This window comes from Petromyzon marinus, chromosome 24 (genome assembly GCF_048934315.1).
Source record: "Petromyzon marinus isolate PM22_M1 ecotype Great Lakes invasive population chromosome 24, UKy_Petmar_22M1.pri1.0, whole genome shotgun sequence".
Classification (NCBI taxonomy): Eukaryota; Metazoa; Chordata; class Hyperoartia; order Petromyzontiformes; family Petromyzontidae; genus Petromyzon; species Petromyzon marinus.
The window spans coordinates 8,707,267-8,727,656 of NC_133690.1; the positions used below are offsets into that span (position 1 = coordinate 8,707,267).

The window sequence follows — 20,390 nt, forward strand, 5'->3', positions numbered from 1 at the left end:
AATAGACTGACAGACCAGTCTCTGGTGGCGTATCTAGACAATAGAATGACAGACCAGTCTCTGGTGGCGTCTCTAGACAATAGAATGACAGACAAGTCTCTGGTGGCATCTCTAGACAATAGACTGACAGACCAGCTTCTGGTACGTCTCTAGGCAATAGACTGACAGACCGGCCTCTGGTGGCGTCTCTAGACAATAGAATGACAAACCAGTCTCTGGTGGCGTCTCTAGACAATAGAATGACAGACCAGCCTCTGGTGGCGTCTCTAGACAATAGAATGACAGACCGGCCTCTGGTGATGTCTCAAGACAATAGACTGACAGACGAGTCTCTGGTGGTATCTCTAGACAATTGACTGACAAACCAGTCTCTGGTGGCGTCTCTAGACAATAGAATGACAGACCAGCCTCTGGTGGCGTCTCTAGACAATAGAATGACAGACCAGTCTCTGGTGGCGTCTCTAGACAATAGAATGACAGACCAGCCTCTGGTGGCGTCTCTAGACAATAGAATGACAGACCAGTCTCTGGTGGCGTCTCTAGACAATAGAATGACAGACCAGTCTCTGGTGGCGTCTCTAGACAATAGAATGACAGACCAGTCTCTGGTGACGTCTCTAGACAATAGACTGACAGACCGGCCTCTGGTGGCGTCTCTAGGCAATATAATGACAGACCAGTCTCTGGTAGCGTCTCTAGACAATAGAATGACAGACCAGTCTCTGGTGGCGTCTCTAGACAATAGAATGACTGACAAGTCTCTGGTGGCGTCTCTAGACAATAGACTGACAGACCGGCTTCTGGTGGCGTCTCTAGGCAATAGACTGACAGACCAGTCTCTGGTAGCGTCTCTAGACAATAGAATGACAGACCGGCCTCTGGTGGCGTCTCTAGACAATAGAATGACAGACCAGTCTCTGGTGGCGCCTCTAGACAATAGACTGACAGACCAGTCTCTGGTGGCATCTCTAGACAATAGAATGACAGACCAGTCTCTGGTGGCGTCTCTAGACAATAGACTGACAGACCGGCCTCTGGTGGCGTCTCTAGGCAATATAATGACAGACCAGTCTCTGGTAGCGTCTCTAGACAATAGAATGACAGACCAGTCTCTGGTGGCGTCTCTAGACAATAGAATGACAGACCGACCTCTGGTGGCGTCTCTAGACAGTAGACTGACAGACCGGCCTCTGGTGGCGTCTCTAGACAATAGAATGACAGAACAGTCTCTGGTGGCGTCTCTAGACAATAGACTGAGAGACCAGTCTCTGGTGGCATCTCTAGACAATAGAATGACAGACCAGTCTCTGGTGGCGTCTCTAGACAATAGACTGACAGACCGGCCTCTGGCGGCGTCTCTCGACAATAGACTGACAAACCAGTCTCTGGTGGCGTCTCTAGACAATAGAATGACAGACCAGTCTCTGGTGGCGTCTCTAGACAATAGACTGACAGACCAGTCTCTGGTGGCATCTCTAGACAATAGACTGACAGACCGGTCTCTGGTGGCGTCTCTAGACAATAGAATGACAGACCAGTCTCTGGTGGCATCTCTAGACAATAGAATGACAGACCAGTCTCTGGTAGCGTCTCTAGACAATAGACTGACAGACCAGTCTCTGGTGGCGTCTCTAGACAATAGACTGACAGACCGGCTTCTGGTGGCGTCTCTAGGCAAAAGATTGACAGACCGGCCTCTGGTGGTGTCTCTAGACAATAGACTGACAGACCGGCCTCTGATGGCGTCTCTCGACAATAGACTGACAAACCAGTCTCTGGCGGCGTCTCTAGACAATAGAATGACAGACCAGTCTCTGGTGGCGTCTCTAGACAATAGAATGACAGACCAGTCTCTGGTGGCGTCTCTAAACAATAGACTGACAGACCAGTCTCTCGTGGCGTCTCTAGACAATAGAATGAAAGACCGGTCTCTGGTGGCGTCTCTAAACAATAGACTGACAGACCAGTCTCTGGTGGTGTCTCTAGACAATAGAATGACAGACCAGTTTCTGGTAGCGTCTCTAGACAATAGACTGACAGACCGGCCTCTGGTGGCGTCTCTAGACAATAGAATGAACGACCGGTCTCTGGTGGCGTCTCTAAACAATAGACTGACAGACCAGTCTCTGGTGGTGTCTCTAGACAATAGAATGACAGACCAGTCTCTGGTGGTGTCTCTAGACAATAGAATGACAGACCGGCCTCTGGTGACGTCTCTAGACAATAGACTGACAGACCAGTCTCTGGTGGCGTCTCTAGACAATAAACTGACAGATCAGTCTCTGGTGGTGTCTCTAGACAATAGAATGACAGACTGGCCTCTGGTGACGTCTCTAGACAATAGAATGACAGACCAGTCTCTGGTGGCGTCTCTAGACAATAGAATGACAGACCAGTCTCTGGTAGCGTCTCTAGACAATAGACTGACAGACCAGTCTCTGGTGGCGTCTCTAGACAATAGACTGACAGACCGGCTTCTGGTGGCGTCTCTAGGCAAAAGATTGACAGACCGGCCTCTGGTGGTGTCTCTAGACAATAGACTGACAGACCGGCCTCTGATGGCGTCTCTCGACAATAGACTGACAAACCAGTCTCTGGTGGCGTCTCTAGACAATAGAATGACAGACCAGTCTCTGGTGGCGTCTCTAGACAATAGAATGACAGACCAGTCTCTGGTGGCGTCTCTAGACAATAGACTGACAGAACAGTCTCTCGTGGCGTCTCTAGACAATAGAATGAAAGACCGGTCTCTGGTGGCGTCTCTAAACAATAGACTGACAGACCAGTCTCTGGTGGTGTCTCTAGACAATAGAATGACAGACCAGTTTCTGGTAGCGTCTCTAGACAATAGACTGACAGACCGGCCTCTGGTGGCGTCTCTAGACAATAGAATGAAAGACCGGTCTCTGGTGGCGTCTCTAAACAATAGACTGACAGACCAGTCTCTGGTGGTGTCTCTAGACAATAGAATGACAGACCAGTCTCTGGTGGTGTCTCTAGACAATAGAATGACAGACCGGCCTCTGGTGACGTCTCTAGACAATAGACTGACAGACCAGTCTCTGCTGGCGTCTCTAGACAATAAACTGACAGACCAGTCTCTGGTGGTGTCTCTAGACAATAGAATGACAGACCGGCCTCTGGTGACGTCTCTAGACAATAGACTGACAGACTGGCCTCTGGTGGCGTCTCTAGACAATAGAATGACAGACCAGTCTCTGGTGGCATCTCTAGACAAGAGACTGACAGACCAGTCTCTGGTGGCGTCTCTAGACAATAGAATGACAGACCAGTCTCTGGTGGCGTCTCTAGACAATAGACTGACAAACCAGTCTCTGGTGGCATCTCTAGACAATAGACTGACAGACCAGTCTCTGGTGGTGTCTCTAGACAATAGAATGACAGACCAGTCTCTGGTGACGTCTCTAGACAATAGACTGACAGACCAGTCTCTGGTGACGTCTCTAGATAATAGAATGACAGACCAGTCTCTTGTGGCGTCTCTAGACAATAGACTGACAGACCAGTCTCTGTTGGCGTCTCTAGACAATAGAATGACAGACCAGTCTCTGGTGGTGTCTCTAGACAATAGACTGACAGACCAGCCTTTGGTGACGTCTCTAGACAATAGACTGACAAATCAGCCTCTGGTGGCGTCTCTAGACAATAGAATGACAGACCAGTCTCTGGTGGCGTCTCTAGACAATAGACTGACAAACCAGTCTCTGGTGGCATCTCTAGACAATAGACTGACAGACCAGTCTCTGGTGGTGTCTCTAGACAATAGAATGACAGACCAGTCTCTGGTGACGTCTCTAGACAATAGACTGACAGACCAGTCTCTGGTGACGTCTCTAGATAATAGAATGACAGACCAGTCTCTGGTGGCATCTCTTGGCAATAGAATGACAGACCAGTCTCTGGTGGTGTCTCTAGACAATAGCCTGAAAGACCGGCCTCTGATGGGGGGGGGGGGTCTCTAGACAATAGAGTGACTATCTAGGACGTAAATACCGACGAAGCCTCAAACCTTGACTCTTGGCAACCTCGGAGAAGACGATCGAGAAGCCGTCGAAGCTCTTGAAGCCGTCCGCCTGGAAGAGGAGGTGCAGCGAGGAGCCCAAGGAGCGGGTCGGCGCCGGGCGGTTGTTCCCGCAGAAGCGGCCGATGACGGGCGAGTCGACGTTGTCCCCGTCGCGCACCTCCAGCACATCGTACTGGCACGCGTAGTCATGCTCCAGGCTCAGCATGGCGAACCTGCCGGCGACCGCCACAAACTGTCAGGACTCCCCGTGCGGTCGAGCAGCTCGACTGTCTTTACTGCCAAAAGCAAAGCGTTGTTCCAGAGGCAAAGCGTTGTTGCATAGCCTGGGAGCTGCGCTGGCGAAAAAACGGCCGACCACCCCTGCGGGAACGGAGCCGTGACCTCGCAGTACTTAGAAGGAGGCGGTCCGAAGGATCTCAGGGACCTCGCTGAAGTCTAAAAATTGATCAATTCCTGCAAATGTTGTGGGTATAATCCATTTGGTGCCTTGTAGGTCAGCAGCGAGATCTTAATAGCGCACGCGATACTTGACTGGTAGCCAATGCAAAGATGAGAGAGCTGGTGTGTGATGTGCTCGCGAAACGGCGTGTGTGTGTAAGGACTCTCGCAACTGCATTCTGAGCAAGGTGGAGTCTACCGGGCACATTACTCGGAATCCCGAACAGTAATAATGTGTATTCTTGGGTCCTTCGGTAAGACCCAATAATATGAATTCCTGCAGTCATGAAAGCTTTAAGTCAAGATTTAGTAATAATATGTTGCAGTCATTAAGGTGGGTCAACACGAGAGCATGGCCCGGGCTCTTCAAGTCATTAGGTGGCCGGAAATAAACGCAGGTAACTGTTTAAATTACAACTCCTGGTTCGGTAGTTGAAATAACGGGGCAAAGTTTATTGACTTACACCCACACTTTGCCAGTCTACCCAGCAGTACAAATGGGTACACAACAGTGAGTCGATCTACAGGCCACCTTTGGTGGGGTAAAGTGTGGATAGATTGAAAACTAATGATTTCAAACGGCCTTTTGCATATAGTTTGTTGTTCTTCACCCCGCACCTCTGATTAGCATGGTTGGCTACGTATGGTGCAAAATAAGTTCAACATACATACGTTTCCCTCTTTCTGCTAAACTTCCACTGAAATTCATGACTGATCCGTGTCCTTTCAAAACCGGTAATCGAATCTGTGGAAATGGTTTATCGGTTTTTATCGGTTTCATCGGTTACCGGATGCGTTACCAACCCTTGTTTACTCCCGGCTCTCGTCAGTCGCTCTCACCGTAACTCGACCACGTGTCCCGGCCGCACGTTGATGACCCACTCGCAGTGGGCATTGGTCGGGTAGCCCTGGAGGCTTATAGTGCCCTTGGTGCCGTTAATAACACCTCCGCATTCTATTGAAACGACATCGCATCCAACAACAACGACACTCATTCAAATAATGTGCTGACGTTCCGTGCGCGTATGATGTTGCATCCAGGAATGAAGAGTCTTAAGGCACCAGGGAGGAGAAGCCTTATCAGTGAGAATTTGATCATTACATTAAACTCAACTATTTTTTTTATTTTACCAGGTAAGTCCCCATTGAGCTATTAAGGTATTTTTCAGAAGCGACCTGGCCATCACAAATAACAGTTTAACAAAGTGGCCTGTCGCGTGTAAATGTATTGCAGCCAAATACTCTCAAAAGCGCGTTTCTAAATGTGGAGGGAAAAACCGGAGGAACTGGAGGGAAATCCACGCGACCACGGTGAGAGCATGCAAACTCAAAATATACAAGAGTCTGGGTCGGGATTGAACCCACGACCTCCTGCATATCAGGTGAGGGAGTTAACATTTCACCGCCATGGCGCCCCCATCGAAGTAGTGTAGATATTATCCTTATACACGTGGCAATCTCGTCGGATGGTGTGAGGGTTATTGGCAAGAATCGTGGCATAAGACGACTACTGTAAGTGTCCTAAGCCAAAAACAAACGTGGATCATTGTTTTGGCTACAAAAACTATTTGTTTTAAGTTATATATACAGCACACAGTACATGTTGCACCACTTACAATATACACGGTGCTTCAATAAAATGTTAACACTTACATTCAACTATCGCTTTGAATGCTAAAACAAATGGATAATACACCCGTAACATGACAACAAATGTACGTTAATAGCTTTAAAAAGTAAAAGTCTCCACTTGTTCGCCGTCATTGTCAACACGTGGCCTGGAATCTTCTCCAGGTGGTCTCTAGAGCTCGGAGGCAGCATATTTCTTGTGGTGTTGTTGCAAATTCTCAGAAGTGTTTAAAAAAAAATATGAAGCACCCTGAATAACAATTGTGCTATCGAAGTCATGTCATTAGCCGGGCGGTGGTGGCTAGCCACGTAGCCTGTGATGCAGCACTGTGCAGGCGAAGGGGTTGGTGGATCACAAAATTGCTGCGAAACTCCCTTCCCGCGGGCGTCGAGGTGCCATGCGCTGGCTCGCCAGCATAGGCGGAGTTTGACTTCTATATTTGGTGGGGGGCATGGGTTTCGCTCTGTCCCTCACATTAGGAAGAGCGGGTGCATATAATTAATTTATATTTTTTCTTAATAGTAAACGACCGAAAATAAATTAATAAATGTGCCCAATCTTGATTTGAAGCTGTCGTGACTGCATGAATCCATACTCTTTGATTCTTTCGGTAAAGTCACGTAGTTAGAAATCAAATAAAATAAACTACGTCACTTTACCGAAAGAACCAAAAGGTATGGATTCCTGCAGTCACGAAAGCTTCAAATCACGTAGGTATAAAATAAAATAAATCACGACGTTTCGGGCGCAACAAAAGCGTCCGTCATCAGGTAGCACTGCCCCCCACCCCAGCCCACCCCCAAACACTCACAGCAAGGGCAAAAATCGACATGTTTCCATCTCATGCACTACCCCGGCCCAAACCGTGCTTAGCTCCTGTGATGTGACGAGATCGGGTGCTCTGCAGGTGCATTTTTTTGTTTTACGGGTGCATGGAAAATGCCAAGCGCGTGTTGCACAACGAGGAAACGTCTTGCCGTGCAATCGACGCCTACCGCATCCTCCGTCGCCTCCTCGCTTACTTACGCATGCAGTTTCCACCCGACCATCCATCCCCGCACACGCCACAGTAGTCGCCCTTCACGTAGAACGTGTCGAAGGTCCCCCAGGATCCGTTGAGGCACGTCCTGCAGTTCTCATAAATGCTGCAGCCTGCGAACACAGCGGTCGCCGCGGCGGTAAACCGGTAAACACGGAGCGTTGGGACCAACGGTGGGCCAATGGTTCTCACCGTATGGCAGCGTTGCACGGTTTACGGGGAAGTGAGCACACTTTGGCGTTTCACGGCCATGCCCAGAACATGCGTGGAATTGACGCTTTTGTAGCTCGCACCTCTGCACGTGAGCTTTCTCTTGTACGCGACAGTATGACGTTACGTGCACAGTATGTATGTTGAACTTCTTTCGCACCGTGCATAGCCAACTGCGCTAATCGGTTTGGCTACCAATTAACTGATCAATGAACTTCCCACATCCAGTGCATTATTTGTGCACGGTGCAACTATGGTGGTTAGCGGGGTCGCAGTTCGATTCCAGCTCATGGCCATTAATAGTGGCGAATATCTGAACCGGTCCTGGACCCCTTCCGCAAGGTCGACCCAGCCTTAGTGGTGCAGTGTGGATACGACACCAGTATTGGGTAGACAAAGGTGGCCGGGCATGGCGCTGACCACAAAACCCCTTCATGTTATCCGCGCTATTCTTCTCTGTTATCCGCAATTGTTTTTCCCGTATGCGGAGTAAATTCGCAGACGGACCCTGCGGATTGTGGGATGCGTGATATTGGTTCTGCAACACATCACCACGGATAAAAGCATTTCTTTTTTTCCTGCTGCACAAGGGGCCCGACTTGACCCCCTGACCGGGATGTGAACCCGCAACCTCTTAATTGCGAGCTGTGCCGCCCTAAACACAGCGCCTCGCGGCCAGACACATTCCACAGTTCACCTTGTAAATGAACCACTGTCGCAGTACGTACACACGCACACGCACATACAAACATCACATAAAAAAGGAGAGTCACTGACCCGCGCGAGCAACCTCCCAGCCCTGTGCGCGAGGATTACATCTCGCACTTAATGGCACCTATTAATCACACGTGGTAACGGGGTCAGACGGCCGTGCCCGCTGGCCTACAAATGAGTTCCTTCAAGCACAGAATGTGCATCGTGATTGCACCTCGGCGCAAAGTCGCGTGTTAAACGGCGTCGGTGCCAGATGCCATTTGAGATTCAGATAAAATGAATTCTGCTCTCGTGAATTTTTCTTTGATTTTAAATGCCCAGATGTTTAATCGGCACAATGTCAACCACTGTGTGTTTATTTTGCCAGCGTGCGTTTTTTTTTGTTTAACCATTTGCCTCCGTCTTTGCTGACCTCTGTAGAATGAAGATGCATGGTTTCATTTTACCTGGCCGAAAACATTGGCCTTAAGCAAACAGGACTTGAGTATAAGTAGCCTCTCATAAACTAACAAATGTACACATGTACTAAAGCTAATGGTGAAAAAACGTGCAATCCCGACAGAGCCCCTTTATAGGGAATTTTGGCCAATTCTAAACTGTCCAGACGTTGGGAGTACCAACATTTACCTCACCACACATGACTTGCCCATGGACTACACTGACGTGTATCGACTTATTACACTACTGAGGGATTTAAGAAACTTTCCCATTGTGGATCACAAGTGATGATCCCTCAAAGCCACTATCAAAAGACAAATATCCCACTTGTGAGGCAAGTGCTGTTAGCGAGCACGTATGAAGGCTGGCACGGCACACGAGGGGGTGGGTGGCCAGCACCACACCTGGCCGCCTTTGACTCCTTAGTGGCGATGTTTACACACCATACCAGGTACTAATTTGAGGCTGAGTTGACCTAGGGGTGGCCCAGAACCGGTTCAAATAATAATCGTCACCGGTGTTGGCCGTGAGCGGCAATCAAACTCGGGTCACAGGGTAACATAGCGCAGCATAGCGCTAACCGCCACACTACAGCCATGATCAGGATCACACAAAGCCGCATCAGATAGACGGAATTGTGAGACGCATGCAACATAATTAACCAACAACCTCCGCGCTGACCCAACAGCGGAGTCCCTGGCCTCGACCTCCATCTAGGATAGTGGACAGCACTCAACCGAATCCACTCAACGGGACACGGTCCATGATGCGGCCACCCGCTTCGCGAGTGGAAGATGAGGGATGTGGACCCAAAGGGTGCGACTGTGGCCACGAGTCCCCGGACCGCCGTGCGTGGAACGTATCGCATCGACCTGCCCCGCGCTCAGGTCTGTTGCCAGAGGCGCTTCATGATCTCCACTCACAGTCTGGGGAAGCCGCTGAGTGGATCGCCAAACTAGATGTCCCATTCTCTTTGGTTCTATTCGGTAAAGTCACGTAAAAAATAACAAAAATAAAAAAAATTCACGACGTTTCGGCCACAACACAAGTGGCCTTGATGAAGTGGCCTTGATGAAGGCCACTTGTGTTGTGGCCGAAACGTCGTGAATTTTTGTTTTTTTTTTGTTTTTTACGTGACTTTACCGAATAGAACCAAAGATTATGGATCCCTGCAGTCACGAAAGCTTTAAATCTAGAATAGATGTCCCATTGTCAGCCTTTCCCATCACACGAAAGAAGAAGTGGCCGGGAGGCAGAGCCATTCCCTATTCACCTTGGCTTGTGGCAGGGATGTCTTCTGGCTCCTACAGTCTTAAACACAAAAGCAAATCAATCGTGGAAAACTACAGTTCTAATTTACCACTGGTTGAGCTAAAGACCCGTGTGAGTTCAGGATAAACAATGAACTAAAACTTGATATAATGCAGTGCCATTCACACGAGGTCTCACAGCACCGCTAACAAACCCCCAATGACTATAAACCGAATAAAACCCTTAACAAATTAAAATGAATAGAACTGAGAAGGATAAAAATCACAAAACCTACACAAGATGGAGGGCACGCCAGTGACAACAGATTCTGAGAGTCCCGAAGGTTCTGCAGAAGAGCATTGGGTTCCCAGACGGGGAGAAAACTAAAACCAAAATGTATATTTTTTTTACCAGGTAAGGCCCCGCTGAGCTACGCAGAATTGACCTGGCTATCACAAATGACAGCTCAACGAAGCGGCCTGCTGCCGAAGGCTCCATCGCTCATTCGTCTCAAAACAAGGAAGCGAGATGTCGTGAGGATGGATGCAAAGTACCCTGAGCAGGACCCTTGCACACTCGGTAATGATTTTGGACCCTTTTTTAAAATAGATTCTGGAATATACATTTACTTCCTTCCCTTTCGCTAAATGCCAGGAGGATACGCGGAAAGTGTTTTGTTTTTTTCCCCCACCATAACTTGGGCAGATTTTTTTTGTTCAATCCACTCATCGGCTCTTCATTAAACAAGGTTAAATCTCAGGAATGTATGTTCTTACTTGAACCAATGGGCATGACTGGAATACATTTTCAGTAAGAAAAAAAACGTGACAGTTTAGTTTTAAACTAAATATGTCATCCTGGTTTCTGAATGCCATTTGTCTGCAGCATACATTGCTTATTTGTGAAAGTTAAAAACCCAGTGCAGTTGTTATGCGATCTGGAGACTTAAAGGATATCAGACAGACAGATGGGTCAGCGGTCAGCGGTCAGCCAGCCCAGTCACCAATGACTGCATACAACACATCTTATTTAAAGAAAGCGTTTACAATTAATTTCACGTTTAAGCTCTAGGAAATGTTGTTTTATATTTACTTATTTGACAGCCGTGTGACTGAACATCTCTCTCGGCAAGAGACGTGGGCATGGCGCAGCACTTCCCACGTGGATCCGAGGTCACCCAGAGGGACCTCGGAGAAAGTTCCTCGGAGCTCTCACAGGGCGGCAGCGAAACATCAAATTATAAATGTTGAGGGTTTACTCTCCAACACACCTCTGTACTGGAGTATGAAATAACTAAATCCACTTATACGTCTACACAGCATCTATACAGACGAATGTATGTGTAGTGATTCTGTCGCAATCGAAAATAATCACCCACTGTGTGTGTGACACAGGCAGTCAGAAGGTCAAGCACACTGTGTGTGTGACACGGTCAGAAGGTCAAGCACACTGTGTGTGTGACACAGACAGTCAGAAGGTCAAGCACACTGTGTGTGTGACACAGTCAGAAGGTCAAGCACACTGTGTGTGTGACACAGTCAGAAGGTCAAGCACACTGTGTGTGTGACACAGGCAGTCAGAAGGTCAAGCACACTGTGTGTGTGACACAGTCAGAAGGTCAAGCACACTGTGTGTGTGACACAGTCAGAAGGTCAAGCACACTGTGTGTGTGACACAGTCAGAAGGTCAAGCACACTGTGTGTGACACAGTCAGAAGATCAAGCACACTGTGTGTGTGATACAGACAGTCAGAAGGTCAAGGACACTGTGTGTGTGACACAGACAGTCAAAAGGTCAAACACACTGTGTGTGTGACACAGTCAGAAGGTCACACACACTGTGTGTGACACAGACAGACAGAAGGTCAAGCACACTGTGTGTGACAGACAGAGGTCAAGCACACTGTGTGTGTGACACGGTCAGAAGGTCAAGCACACTGTGTGTGTGACACAGTCAGAAGGTCAAGCACACTGTGTGTGTGACACAGTCAGAAGGTCAAACACACTGTGTGTGTGACACAGACAGAAGGTAAAGCACACTGTGTGTGACACAGACAGTCAGAAGGTCAAGCACACTGTGTGTGTGACACAGTCAGAAGGCCAAGCACACTGTGTGTGTGATACAGACAGACAGAAGGTCAAGCACACTGTGTGTGTGACACAGACAGTCAGAAGGTAAAGCACACTGTGTGTGTGACACAGTCAGAAGGTCAAGCACACTGTGTGTGTGTGTGACACACACAGTCAGAAGGTCAAGCACACTGTGTGTGACACAGACAGACAGAAGGTCAAGCACACTGTGTGTGACAGACAGAAGGTCAAGCACACTGTGTGTGTAACACAGGCAGTCAGAAGGTCAAGCACACTGTGTGTGACACAGTCAGAAGGTCAAACACACTGTGTGTGTGACACAGACAGAAGGTCAAGCACACTGTGTGTGTGACACAGGCAGTCAGAAGGTCAAGCACACTGTGTGTGACACAGTCAGAAGGTCAAACACACTGTGTGTGTGACACAGACAGAAGGTAAAGCACACTGTGTGTGACACAGACAGTCAGAAGGTCAAGCACACTGTGTGTGTGACACAGTCAGAAGGCCAAGCACACTGTGTGTGTGTGATACAGACAGACAGAAGGTCAAGCACACTGTGTGTGTGACACAGACAGTCAGAAGGTCAAGCACACTGTGTGTGTGACACAGTCAGAAGGTCAAGCACACTGTGTGTGTGTGTGACACACACAGTCAGAAGGTCAAGCACACTGTGTGTGACACAGACAGACAGAAGGTCAAGCACACTGTGTGTGACAGACAGAAGGTCAAGCACACTGTGTGTGTAACACAGGCAGTCAGAAGGTCAAGCACACTGTGTGTGACACAGTCAGAAGGTCAAACACACTGTGTGTGTGACACAGACAGAAGGTCAAGCACACTGTGTGTGTGACACAGGCAGTCAGAAGGTCAAGCACACTGTGTGTGACACAGTCAGAAGGTCAAACACACTGTGTGTGTGACACAGACAGAAGGTCACACGCACTGTGTGTGACACAGACAGTCAGAAGGTCAAGCACACTGTGTGTGTGACACGGTCAGAAGGTCAAGCACACTGTGTATGTGACACAGTCAGAAGGTCAAGCACACTGTGTGTGTGACACAGTCAGAAGGTAAAGCACACTGTGTGTGACACAGACAATCAGAAGGTCAAGCACACTGTGTGTGTGACACAGTCAGAAGGTCAAGTACACTGTGTGTGTGACACAGACAGTCAGAAGGTCAAGCACACTGTGTGTGACACAGACAGACAGAACGTCAAGCACACTGTGTGTGTGTGACACAGACAGACAGAAGGTCAAGCACACCTTCTGGGTGGTGCTCAACGGGCCTGAAAGGAGAATGGTTGGGGTTAGGGAACTGAAGGGGTTGGAGGAGACGTAGAAATGGAAATAGTGGAAAACGGAGGATGATTGACAAGGTGAAAGGTCGGAATCCATTGGGAAAGGTGGAAGGTGATTGGGAAAGGGGCTTGAGGAATGTATGAAGGAGTTTTGGAATGGTTGGACTGAAGGGGGTCCTTCAAGACTGTGTCTCGTGCTGGAAGAAATAAAGACTCATGCTGTTGAAGACTGCTGTGTCAGGCTATCACTGCATATGTACGCATGGCAGGGCCGGGAGTCCGGGGGCGAGGGCACCGGGCAGAGCCGAGGGCCTCTGTGAGAGTTCCGAGTGGACACCTCCGTCACCTCGAGGCGGACACGGTCGTGGATTTTCGTACGTCGGACCACGGACATTTCCGATGACCCCGTCCCCTGCCCGCTGCGTCGACCCCACCTGGGTGAATGATGCAGGGGTCGCACACGTCCTCGTCGTTGCGGCAACAGGGCACGGAGTAGCCGGTCGGATCTCCGGTGCCGGGACACACGCACTCGATCCTGCCCTCCTCACAGCAGCCGTGGCACAGGATGCTCCATTCGGCACCCGGGCAGGTGTTGAGCGTCACTGCGTGCGCGGAACGTGCACCGAAAACACACCCACCGGACAATGTTTCTCGATGAGCGCGATAGCTGGGTGATGGTGAGAAGGGAACTGGGCACTGATTTGGACACAACATTGCAGGATGGGCGGAACAACAGGGAAACCCATTTGACGTGTTGTCGCTGTTGTTCGTGGGAATGGAAGCAACCGGATAAAAGAGGAAGACGGAAGAGAGGATGGCTTGACGAGGGCGTGAGAGATCGGTGCGAGAAAAACGCGGCCACTGCTTGTGAGCGTATTGGCACAAGACAAAGGAAAGTGGAAACAAATGACGAAATGGGCAGTGGACACCACCGACGGGCTATCTGGCCATGGATCACGATGATGGTGATGATGAGCGCTAGGCCTGTTATTAAAACCGTGCATTATCCTGCATTGAAGTGCAACATCAGCACCATGATCTCGGTACAAATCTATCGCTGTCACCCAAATACAGATGCCAATGTCCTGACTGTCCTGGTAAATACCCAGACAGGCAGCACGCCAGGGACGTGCGGGCAAGGGAGGCAGGGGAGGCAGAGCCTCACCTGTCACACTCCAATGAAAATAGCTGTTACGAACAAAAAAAATATTAAGATTTTTCCACTGATCTGTGTTATCAATGGCATTTCTGTACGATTACAATAATTGATAGAGTCAAAATCGGCAAATTTGCGGAGCTCCGCTGCAAATACAGGGAGAGACGAGAGGTGAGGCAGCGACGAGCTCAGCCTCCCCTCTGATTGTGCAACCCCTCAGTAACTGGATGGAGCGCGGGCAATAAGCGCGTGCCTGTTACTATCTCAGTGTGTCACCAATGTAATGTTTGTAGATCCATTCATTTCATGTCCTCGCCAGGGGAGGCAGCTATCACATCTGCCTCACTGAGGGGGACGTGTCTAACACGCCCCCCTAAATGAGGACACGCCCCCTCAGTGAGGCCACGCCCCCCCCCCCCCCCGTGAGGCCACGCCCCCCTCGGTGTGTGAATCTGGCTCTGATACTAGCCAGTGCCTCCCCAGCCATTGGCCTCAACCGCACGTCACTGCAGCACACCTATTACTTGAACAAATACTGTCGCTCCAACACGTGTTTATACATTTTTTCAGGACTATATAGTGGGTAGCAGAGGGCAGTGCAACAGAATGCATTATTGCATAGTACGGTACTACATTTCTATGCTCCCGCATCCGTGGTCACCGCCTTCACTGACCCATCGTGACCAGCGTGGTGAAGTTTGTTCAAATAACACAACGTGACTCGCACTGCGTGGGGAGTCCCTCGTCCAGCAGTGGAATGACAAAACAGCTGCATATGCAAAAGTTTGCTTTTCAAATGCGCAAATGTCAGAGGCTTGCAAACGAAAGGTTTGATCAAAGCACTTGATGCAGAGGCAAACGTGCACACAGCAGTACCGGACTAAGCTAGTGCCACGGGGCCTGTAGCATGATGTTATAAAGAGGCCCTAAATTAAAAAAAGAACACGTAAATATTAAAACACAACTTTTTTTAACTTGCATAGTAAAGTAATTGTATTTTTTTCATTTGCTATGCAGCCAGATAATACGACAAATCGATAAACTTAAACAGTCGTTCATAAAAGTTGAAGGCGGTATAGTACTATAGTAATAGAGCAAGTGCAGAATCACTGAACGTGTAGCAGCTACACGTGTAGTTCCTACACGTGTCGCAGTAGCTACTACACGTGATTGCATTGTCGGCTACTACACGTGTAGTAGCTACTACTACACTACTACTACTACACATGTAGCTACTACTACACGTGTAGTAGTAGCTATTACACGTGTAGTAGCTACTACTACACTACTACTACCCATGTAGCTACTACTACACGTGTAGTAGCTACTTTTGCTATTTGGTTAAACCGGTACTGGCACACAGTGCCTTGGGTAACGTTCTACTCGACCGGTAACGTTCTACTCGACCGGCTAATGGCATATTGCAGTGCTGCCTACCGTCGCTCGAAGTTGCATGGAGGCGTGATGGCTGACGGGGACATGTCACTTACGCCTTAAGCGGTCATCACATTTCAACTGCCAAGATATGTATGGTGCATATGGCGTGCCGCGTACAGAGTCGCCTGCCTGTCAACAAGTGGGAGACGACAAATAAGACATTGCTGATACGACTCATAATTGTGTCTGGCCACGGGTGTGAGGGTAATTGTGATGTGTCAAATCAGAGTTGGGGCTCACGATTGACGGCCGTATGGTCAATTGCACTGCCGATATTTAATCGATTAGGCAAATCATTGCATGTGTCAAGTTTGAAGCAATTAGCCAACTCCTTTCACGAGACATTAAGCAAAATGACTGAAAATTGTGATTGCATTGTCGGCATATGATACTGCGCACATACTCTGACACACAAACACACACGCACACACACACACACGCCAACATACACGCGCGCGCACACACACACACATACAAAAAACTTCTTATGGAATTTATTTTTTGGCCGGAGCAACAATCGCAACCATGTGTTTTCTCCCATTGCAAAAAAAAAAGAGTCAATCGCACTTGAAGGCTCTCCTCCAAGCGGGGCCTCCAGACTGCACACATGTTTTTCCCTGAAATAAAACACCGCACGCACACACCCACTGGTTACCAACACGGGGAAAGACACTCATTAATTTCGGTGCGTACCTGTGCAGACCAAGCACACTGCAGCTGCGCTTGACCCTTTGGCGTCAACGCCCAGCTGTTTGCCCGTCTCATTTCACGAATTGGCTTTGAGGATTTTTTTTTCTTTGTTTAACGTTCATGTGGGAATCTGTTTTTTTTTTTATCACGAATTACGTTCCATTTGTGGATATGGCCATTAATATGCACTTGGAAATTCCATTATCATCCGAAGATTCATATCGTTGCTGGGAATTAGTCCCGTAAGATGATACGGCGAAAATACGTTTGGGCTCATTCCAAGAGGCGCTTTCTTATCTTACGATTACAGGATGCCGCTTTCCTGCCCCGTAATGATTCAGTTCAGCACATGTTTAGTCATCCAATACGTTGACAAATTGAACTCCAGAGTCGTTGCTGATCGTGCCGAGACCATTGTCTCCACGAAACGTGAGAACGTTGCATTCGCCACGGGTGACTCCATAGCTTCACAACCCCAAATATCGGCACCATACAATTATTTTACGAAATGTGCACATTGTTTGGCTGTCTATCCCTTTCTAGGAAACAAAAGTATAATCAGTTTCTAATGCGCTATTATTAGATGTTTTGCTGTGCAAAATGTTGTTCCGGCTGTAGACTGGCCCCTGCTGTAGGAATGTGGAATCTTCACGACAGGATCATCGTTGCCGCAGGATGAATGCCCAACAACACTTATTTGAGCACGGTGAAACACGATTCCATTGAACAATGCGCATTACTTTCCTTTTCTAACGTATGTTCATTCCAAATTCGCATGCACACGTTGGACAGAGGAAACGCATTTGCGAAACGTTTCACGCGGGAATTTGTGCAATAAATATATAATGTGCAGTCTCATACGACTACAATGATACAGTTCGTGGTTTAAAAAGGACAAAGATCCGCGTTTGGCCTCATAACTTAGCTTGCTAGTGCGGCACACAAGGGGTGGTGGTGCCAGGGGCCAACACAACACGTGGCCAAAGCACTTATTTGAAGCCGGCTTGACCTCTGGGATGCTCTAGCCAAATCCAGATACCAACTGCCACTGGTCATTACAATTATATTATATTATTTCATACGGCAACATGTTCAGGGGCTAGATGCCAATGTCGAGCTCTGCGAGAAAAAGGACGGGAGGGTTTAAGGTGAGAGTTTGTGTGGTTTTGCTATTCCTCCATTGAAGGAGTGCAGACTGCAGTGGTTGATGCCAATTATTGTCAGGTATTGAATTTAGGTGGCAGGTGTAAATGATTATTGGTTTTCGAGCGTGTATTCCCACAGGGAAACGAATATTTGTTCCCTCCAACAAATCTACTTATGCATATCCCTGGGTCAGGGGTCAAGGGTCAGGGGTTAGGAGTTAGTCTTAGGTAGAAGCAGATATACAATTACCAGGGGAGTGGCGGTCCTGAAATTCAAGCTTTTAAATAGGGCCCTACATTAATCAACATAACTTTAAACTAAAGTATTTTCTCTGGTGAATAGCAATACAATATATATTTTCTGAGTCTCTGTGGAGCCCCATTCGCCACTTATCCAACCCACTTGGGTCTGGGTTCCCCTCTTGGGTTAAAGGTTAGGGTTTAAAGTTCAGGGGTTTGGTGAGCAGGATGAAGTTAGGACCAAGCAGATGATATAAAAATGTTAAACTAAACTGAAAGCAAACTGAGTAAGCAACTGTTTCACAAATAAATGTGTAAAGTGTTGTGTAAAAAAAATGTAGGTTTTAGTTGAAAAATGCATGGATATAGACTTGCACGCAAAGAGAGAGAGAGAGATTTACTTCATCACAAAAAATAAAGCCGGTACAATTCGTCGGAAGGGGAACCAACATTCCTGTATCCTAGATTCTTGGCTCCCTGGGGGGACAAATAATTGAGAGAGAGAGAGAACATGTATTTTTGACAAGTAAATTGAACCGCAGTTTGCAACATTTTCATATTATTGTCTATATCCACAAGCACAAAGACATACACGAGCAAACAGCAGGGACCCACTGCATGTTTAGACGCAGAGGAATTTTGTTTGTATCCTAGTAGACTGGGTGGGTTGGAAAAAGCTAAATATTTCCAGGTATGAGCTTCCCCAAGGTTGCAATATACAGTGTTCAGCAAACGGGTGGAAACTGAACACGAGGACTGGGATGGTGTGGATGGACACAACTTTGTTGAATTAAAACATACAAAGACACAGACACACGTACAACGACACGCACATAATGGTGAACATTCCCTGTTTTCACTCATATGCTGTTTCAGGCACGTGGTGTTAGTGAGCACCTATGAGAACTAACCGCACCACGTGAGTTGGTGGTGTAAACAGAACCATGGTTGGCAGCATTTGTCTAACCAGTGCTGATGTTCATTCTGTTCAAGTTATTTTGTTTAACCAGGTGGAAACTCAAAGAGACCAGGATTAGTATCATGTGCAAGAGTGACCTGGGGCATTAGTCTTCCACGAGGGGGTGATGATTGCTATGCAGAGTCCCAGTGGAGTGATTTTCGGTGTAATTTTCGAATTTGGCAAATTCGGAACCCTGACGTCAACGCACAGTGGCCTACTCGAGCGAATAACTTGAGGGGGATCTCTAACGTCCGTTGTGAATCGGACGATGGGTACAATCATTTCTATTGCAGTCCGTTCTCCTATAACGTGTGTTTTCATCGCGTGAATGAAATATAACGCGATAAACGTACGAAGAGACACATTTTCTTTATAACATGCATGCAAATTGGATATAACGCGATGGAGCGAGCGGAACTACGTCGCGCGAGTAGCAACAAGCGGTCGTGCGGCTGCCTCGGCATAGCGTCACACAAGGCGGGATGCTGCTGGATGCTGCTGGATGCTGCCCGTGCGCCTCAGTTTTAGTTCAGCCTTCGTACGCACCTCACGAGTTATCACGGATTGTGCTTTACCCTATGTTGTATATTATTTATTATAACGCGATTTTTCCATAACGCGGTTTTCTTCAGGAACGCAACTACCACGCTATAGGAGAACAGAATGTACTAACCACACCGCAGCAATAACCAGGGCGGCCGCTGGATTCGAACCGTGAATCTCTGCAACAAGCGGTGAATGCACTACCGCTGGACCAAGTCACTGCAGCTGGGCTAGGGGAAGCCCAGGACAAGTTTGGATGCTGCTCGCCATCGATGCTGCACATAGCCGGGATTCGAACCCACGTTTGCTCGAATTGTCGTACAGTGCATAAGCAAATGCGCTCCAATAACAAAGATTAATTACGCGTACAATTTCCACAGATCGTAAATAGGGCCACGGTTTTGGCATGGGATTGTTTTGTTGCTGTAAACTTCATGGCCAAGGCGATGGGACATTTTCATGAATAATAGTACAAAAAATTCACGGATTTTTTTTTCGTCTGAAAATATGAAATTCACTTTTTTATAATGATAAACTGTATGTATACCCATTTAAAAGTAAAAAAAACTATTTCTAAACGTCAACCAAGTGACAGCACGATCAGCACTTGCACAGTGATGAGCAGACTGTGCGGTGATCCTAGAAAGCTAAGTTTAATTCCCGGCCATGTGCAACATTAGTGGCAAATGGTGAGCCTGTCCTGGGCCTCCTCAATGTCGACTCCATTCTAACAGAGTACCCACCGTGCTACGTGAGATATAACACAGGCCTGGTGCCGTCCACACCACCCTTTCATGTATGCATATTTAATTTCTCTCGTCCCATACGTAACCAGGTACTGCCAGCACTTGCCTCTACAGTCCATTGGATTACATTTGGGGGTCTTTGTTTTCGTTTATCGGTTGGATGTTACATGGTAAAACCATTTTTTGAGAAAATATAGCTCTGAAATAGGCCACCAAACCTTCCATGGATATGACAAGCATCACAGATTTTTTCCACATAATTATTTTTATTACTCTGTATGTTTACCCAGGAAAGCCTCACTGAGTCTGAAGACTCT

The 20,390-nt window shown here is 47.9% G+C and overlaps 1 protein-coding gene across 3 annotated transcripts in view; it reads right to left on the reverse strand.

Annotated features, from left to right (window-relative positions):
- Window positions 1-20,390, reverse strand: part of PAMR1 (peptidase domain containing associated with muscle regeneration 1) — a 54,956-nt gene that overhangs the window by 17,424 nt on the left and 17,142 nt on the right. For 2 of the 3 annotated variants that reach the window (XM_032959870.2, XM_076069393.1), the window contains exons 3-6: window positions 13,590-13,757; window positions 7,140-7,265; window positions 5,324-5,438; window positions 4,031-4,257 (exon numbers count right to left, since the gene is read on the reverse strand). In XM_032959870.2, the coding sequence (XP_032815761.2) occupies window positions 4,031-4,257; window positions 5,324-5,438; window positions 7,140-7,265; window positions 13,590-13,757 (636 nt within the window). The other variant, XM_076069394.1, reaches the window with a different exon arrangement.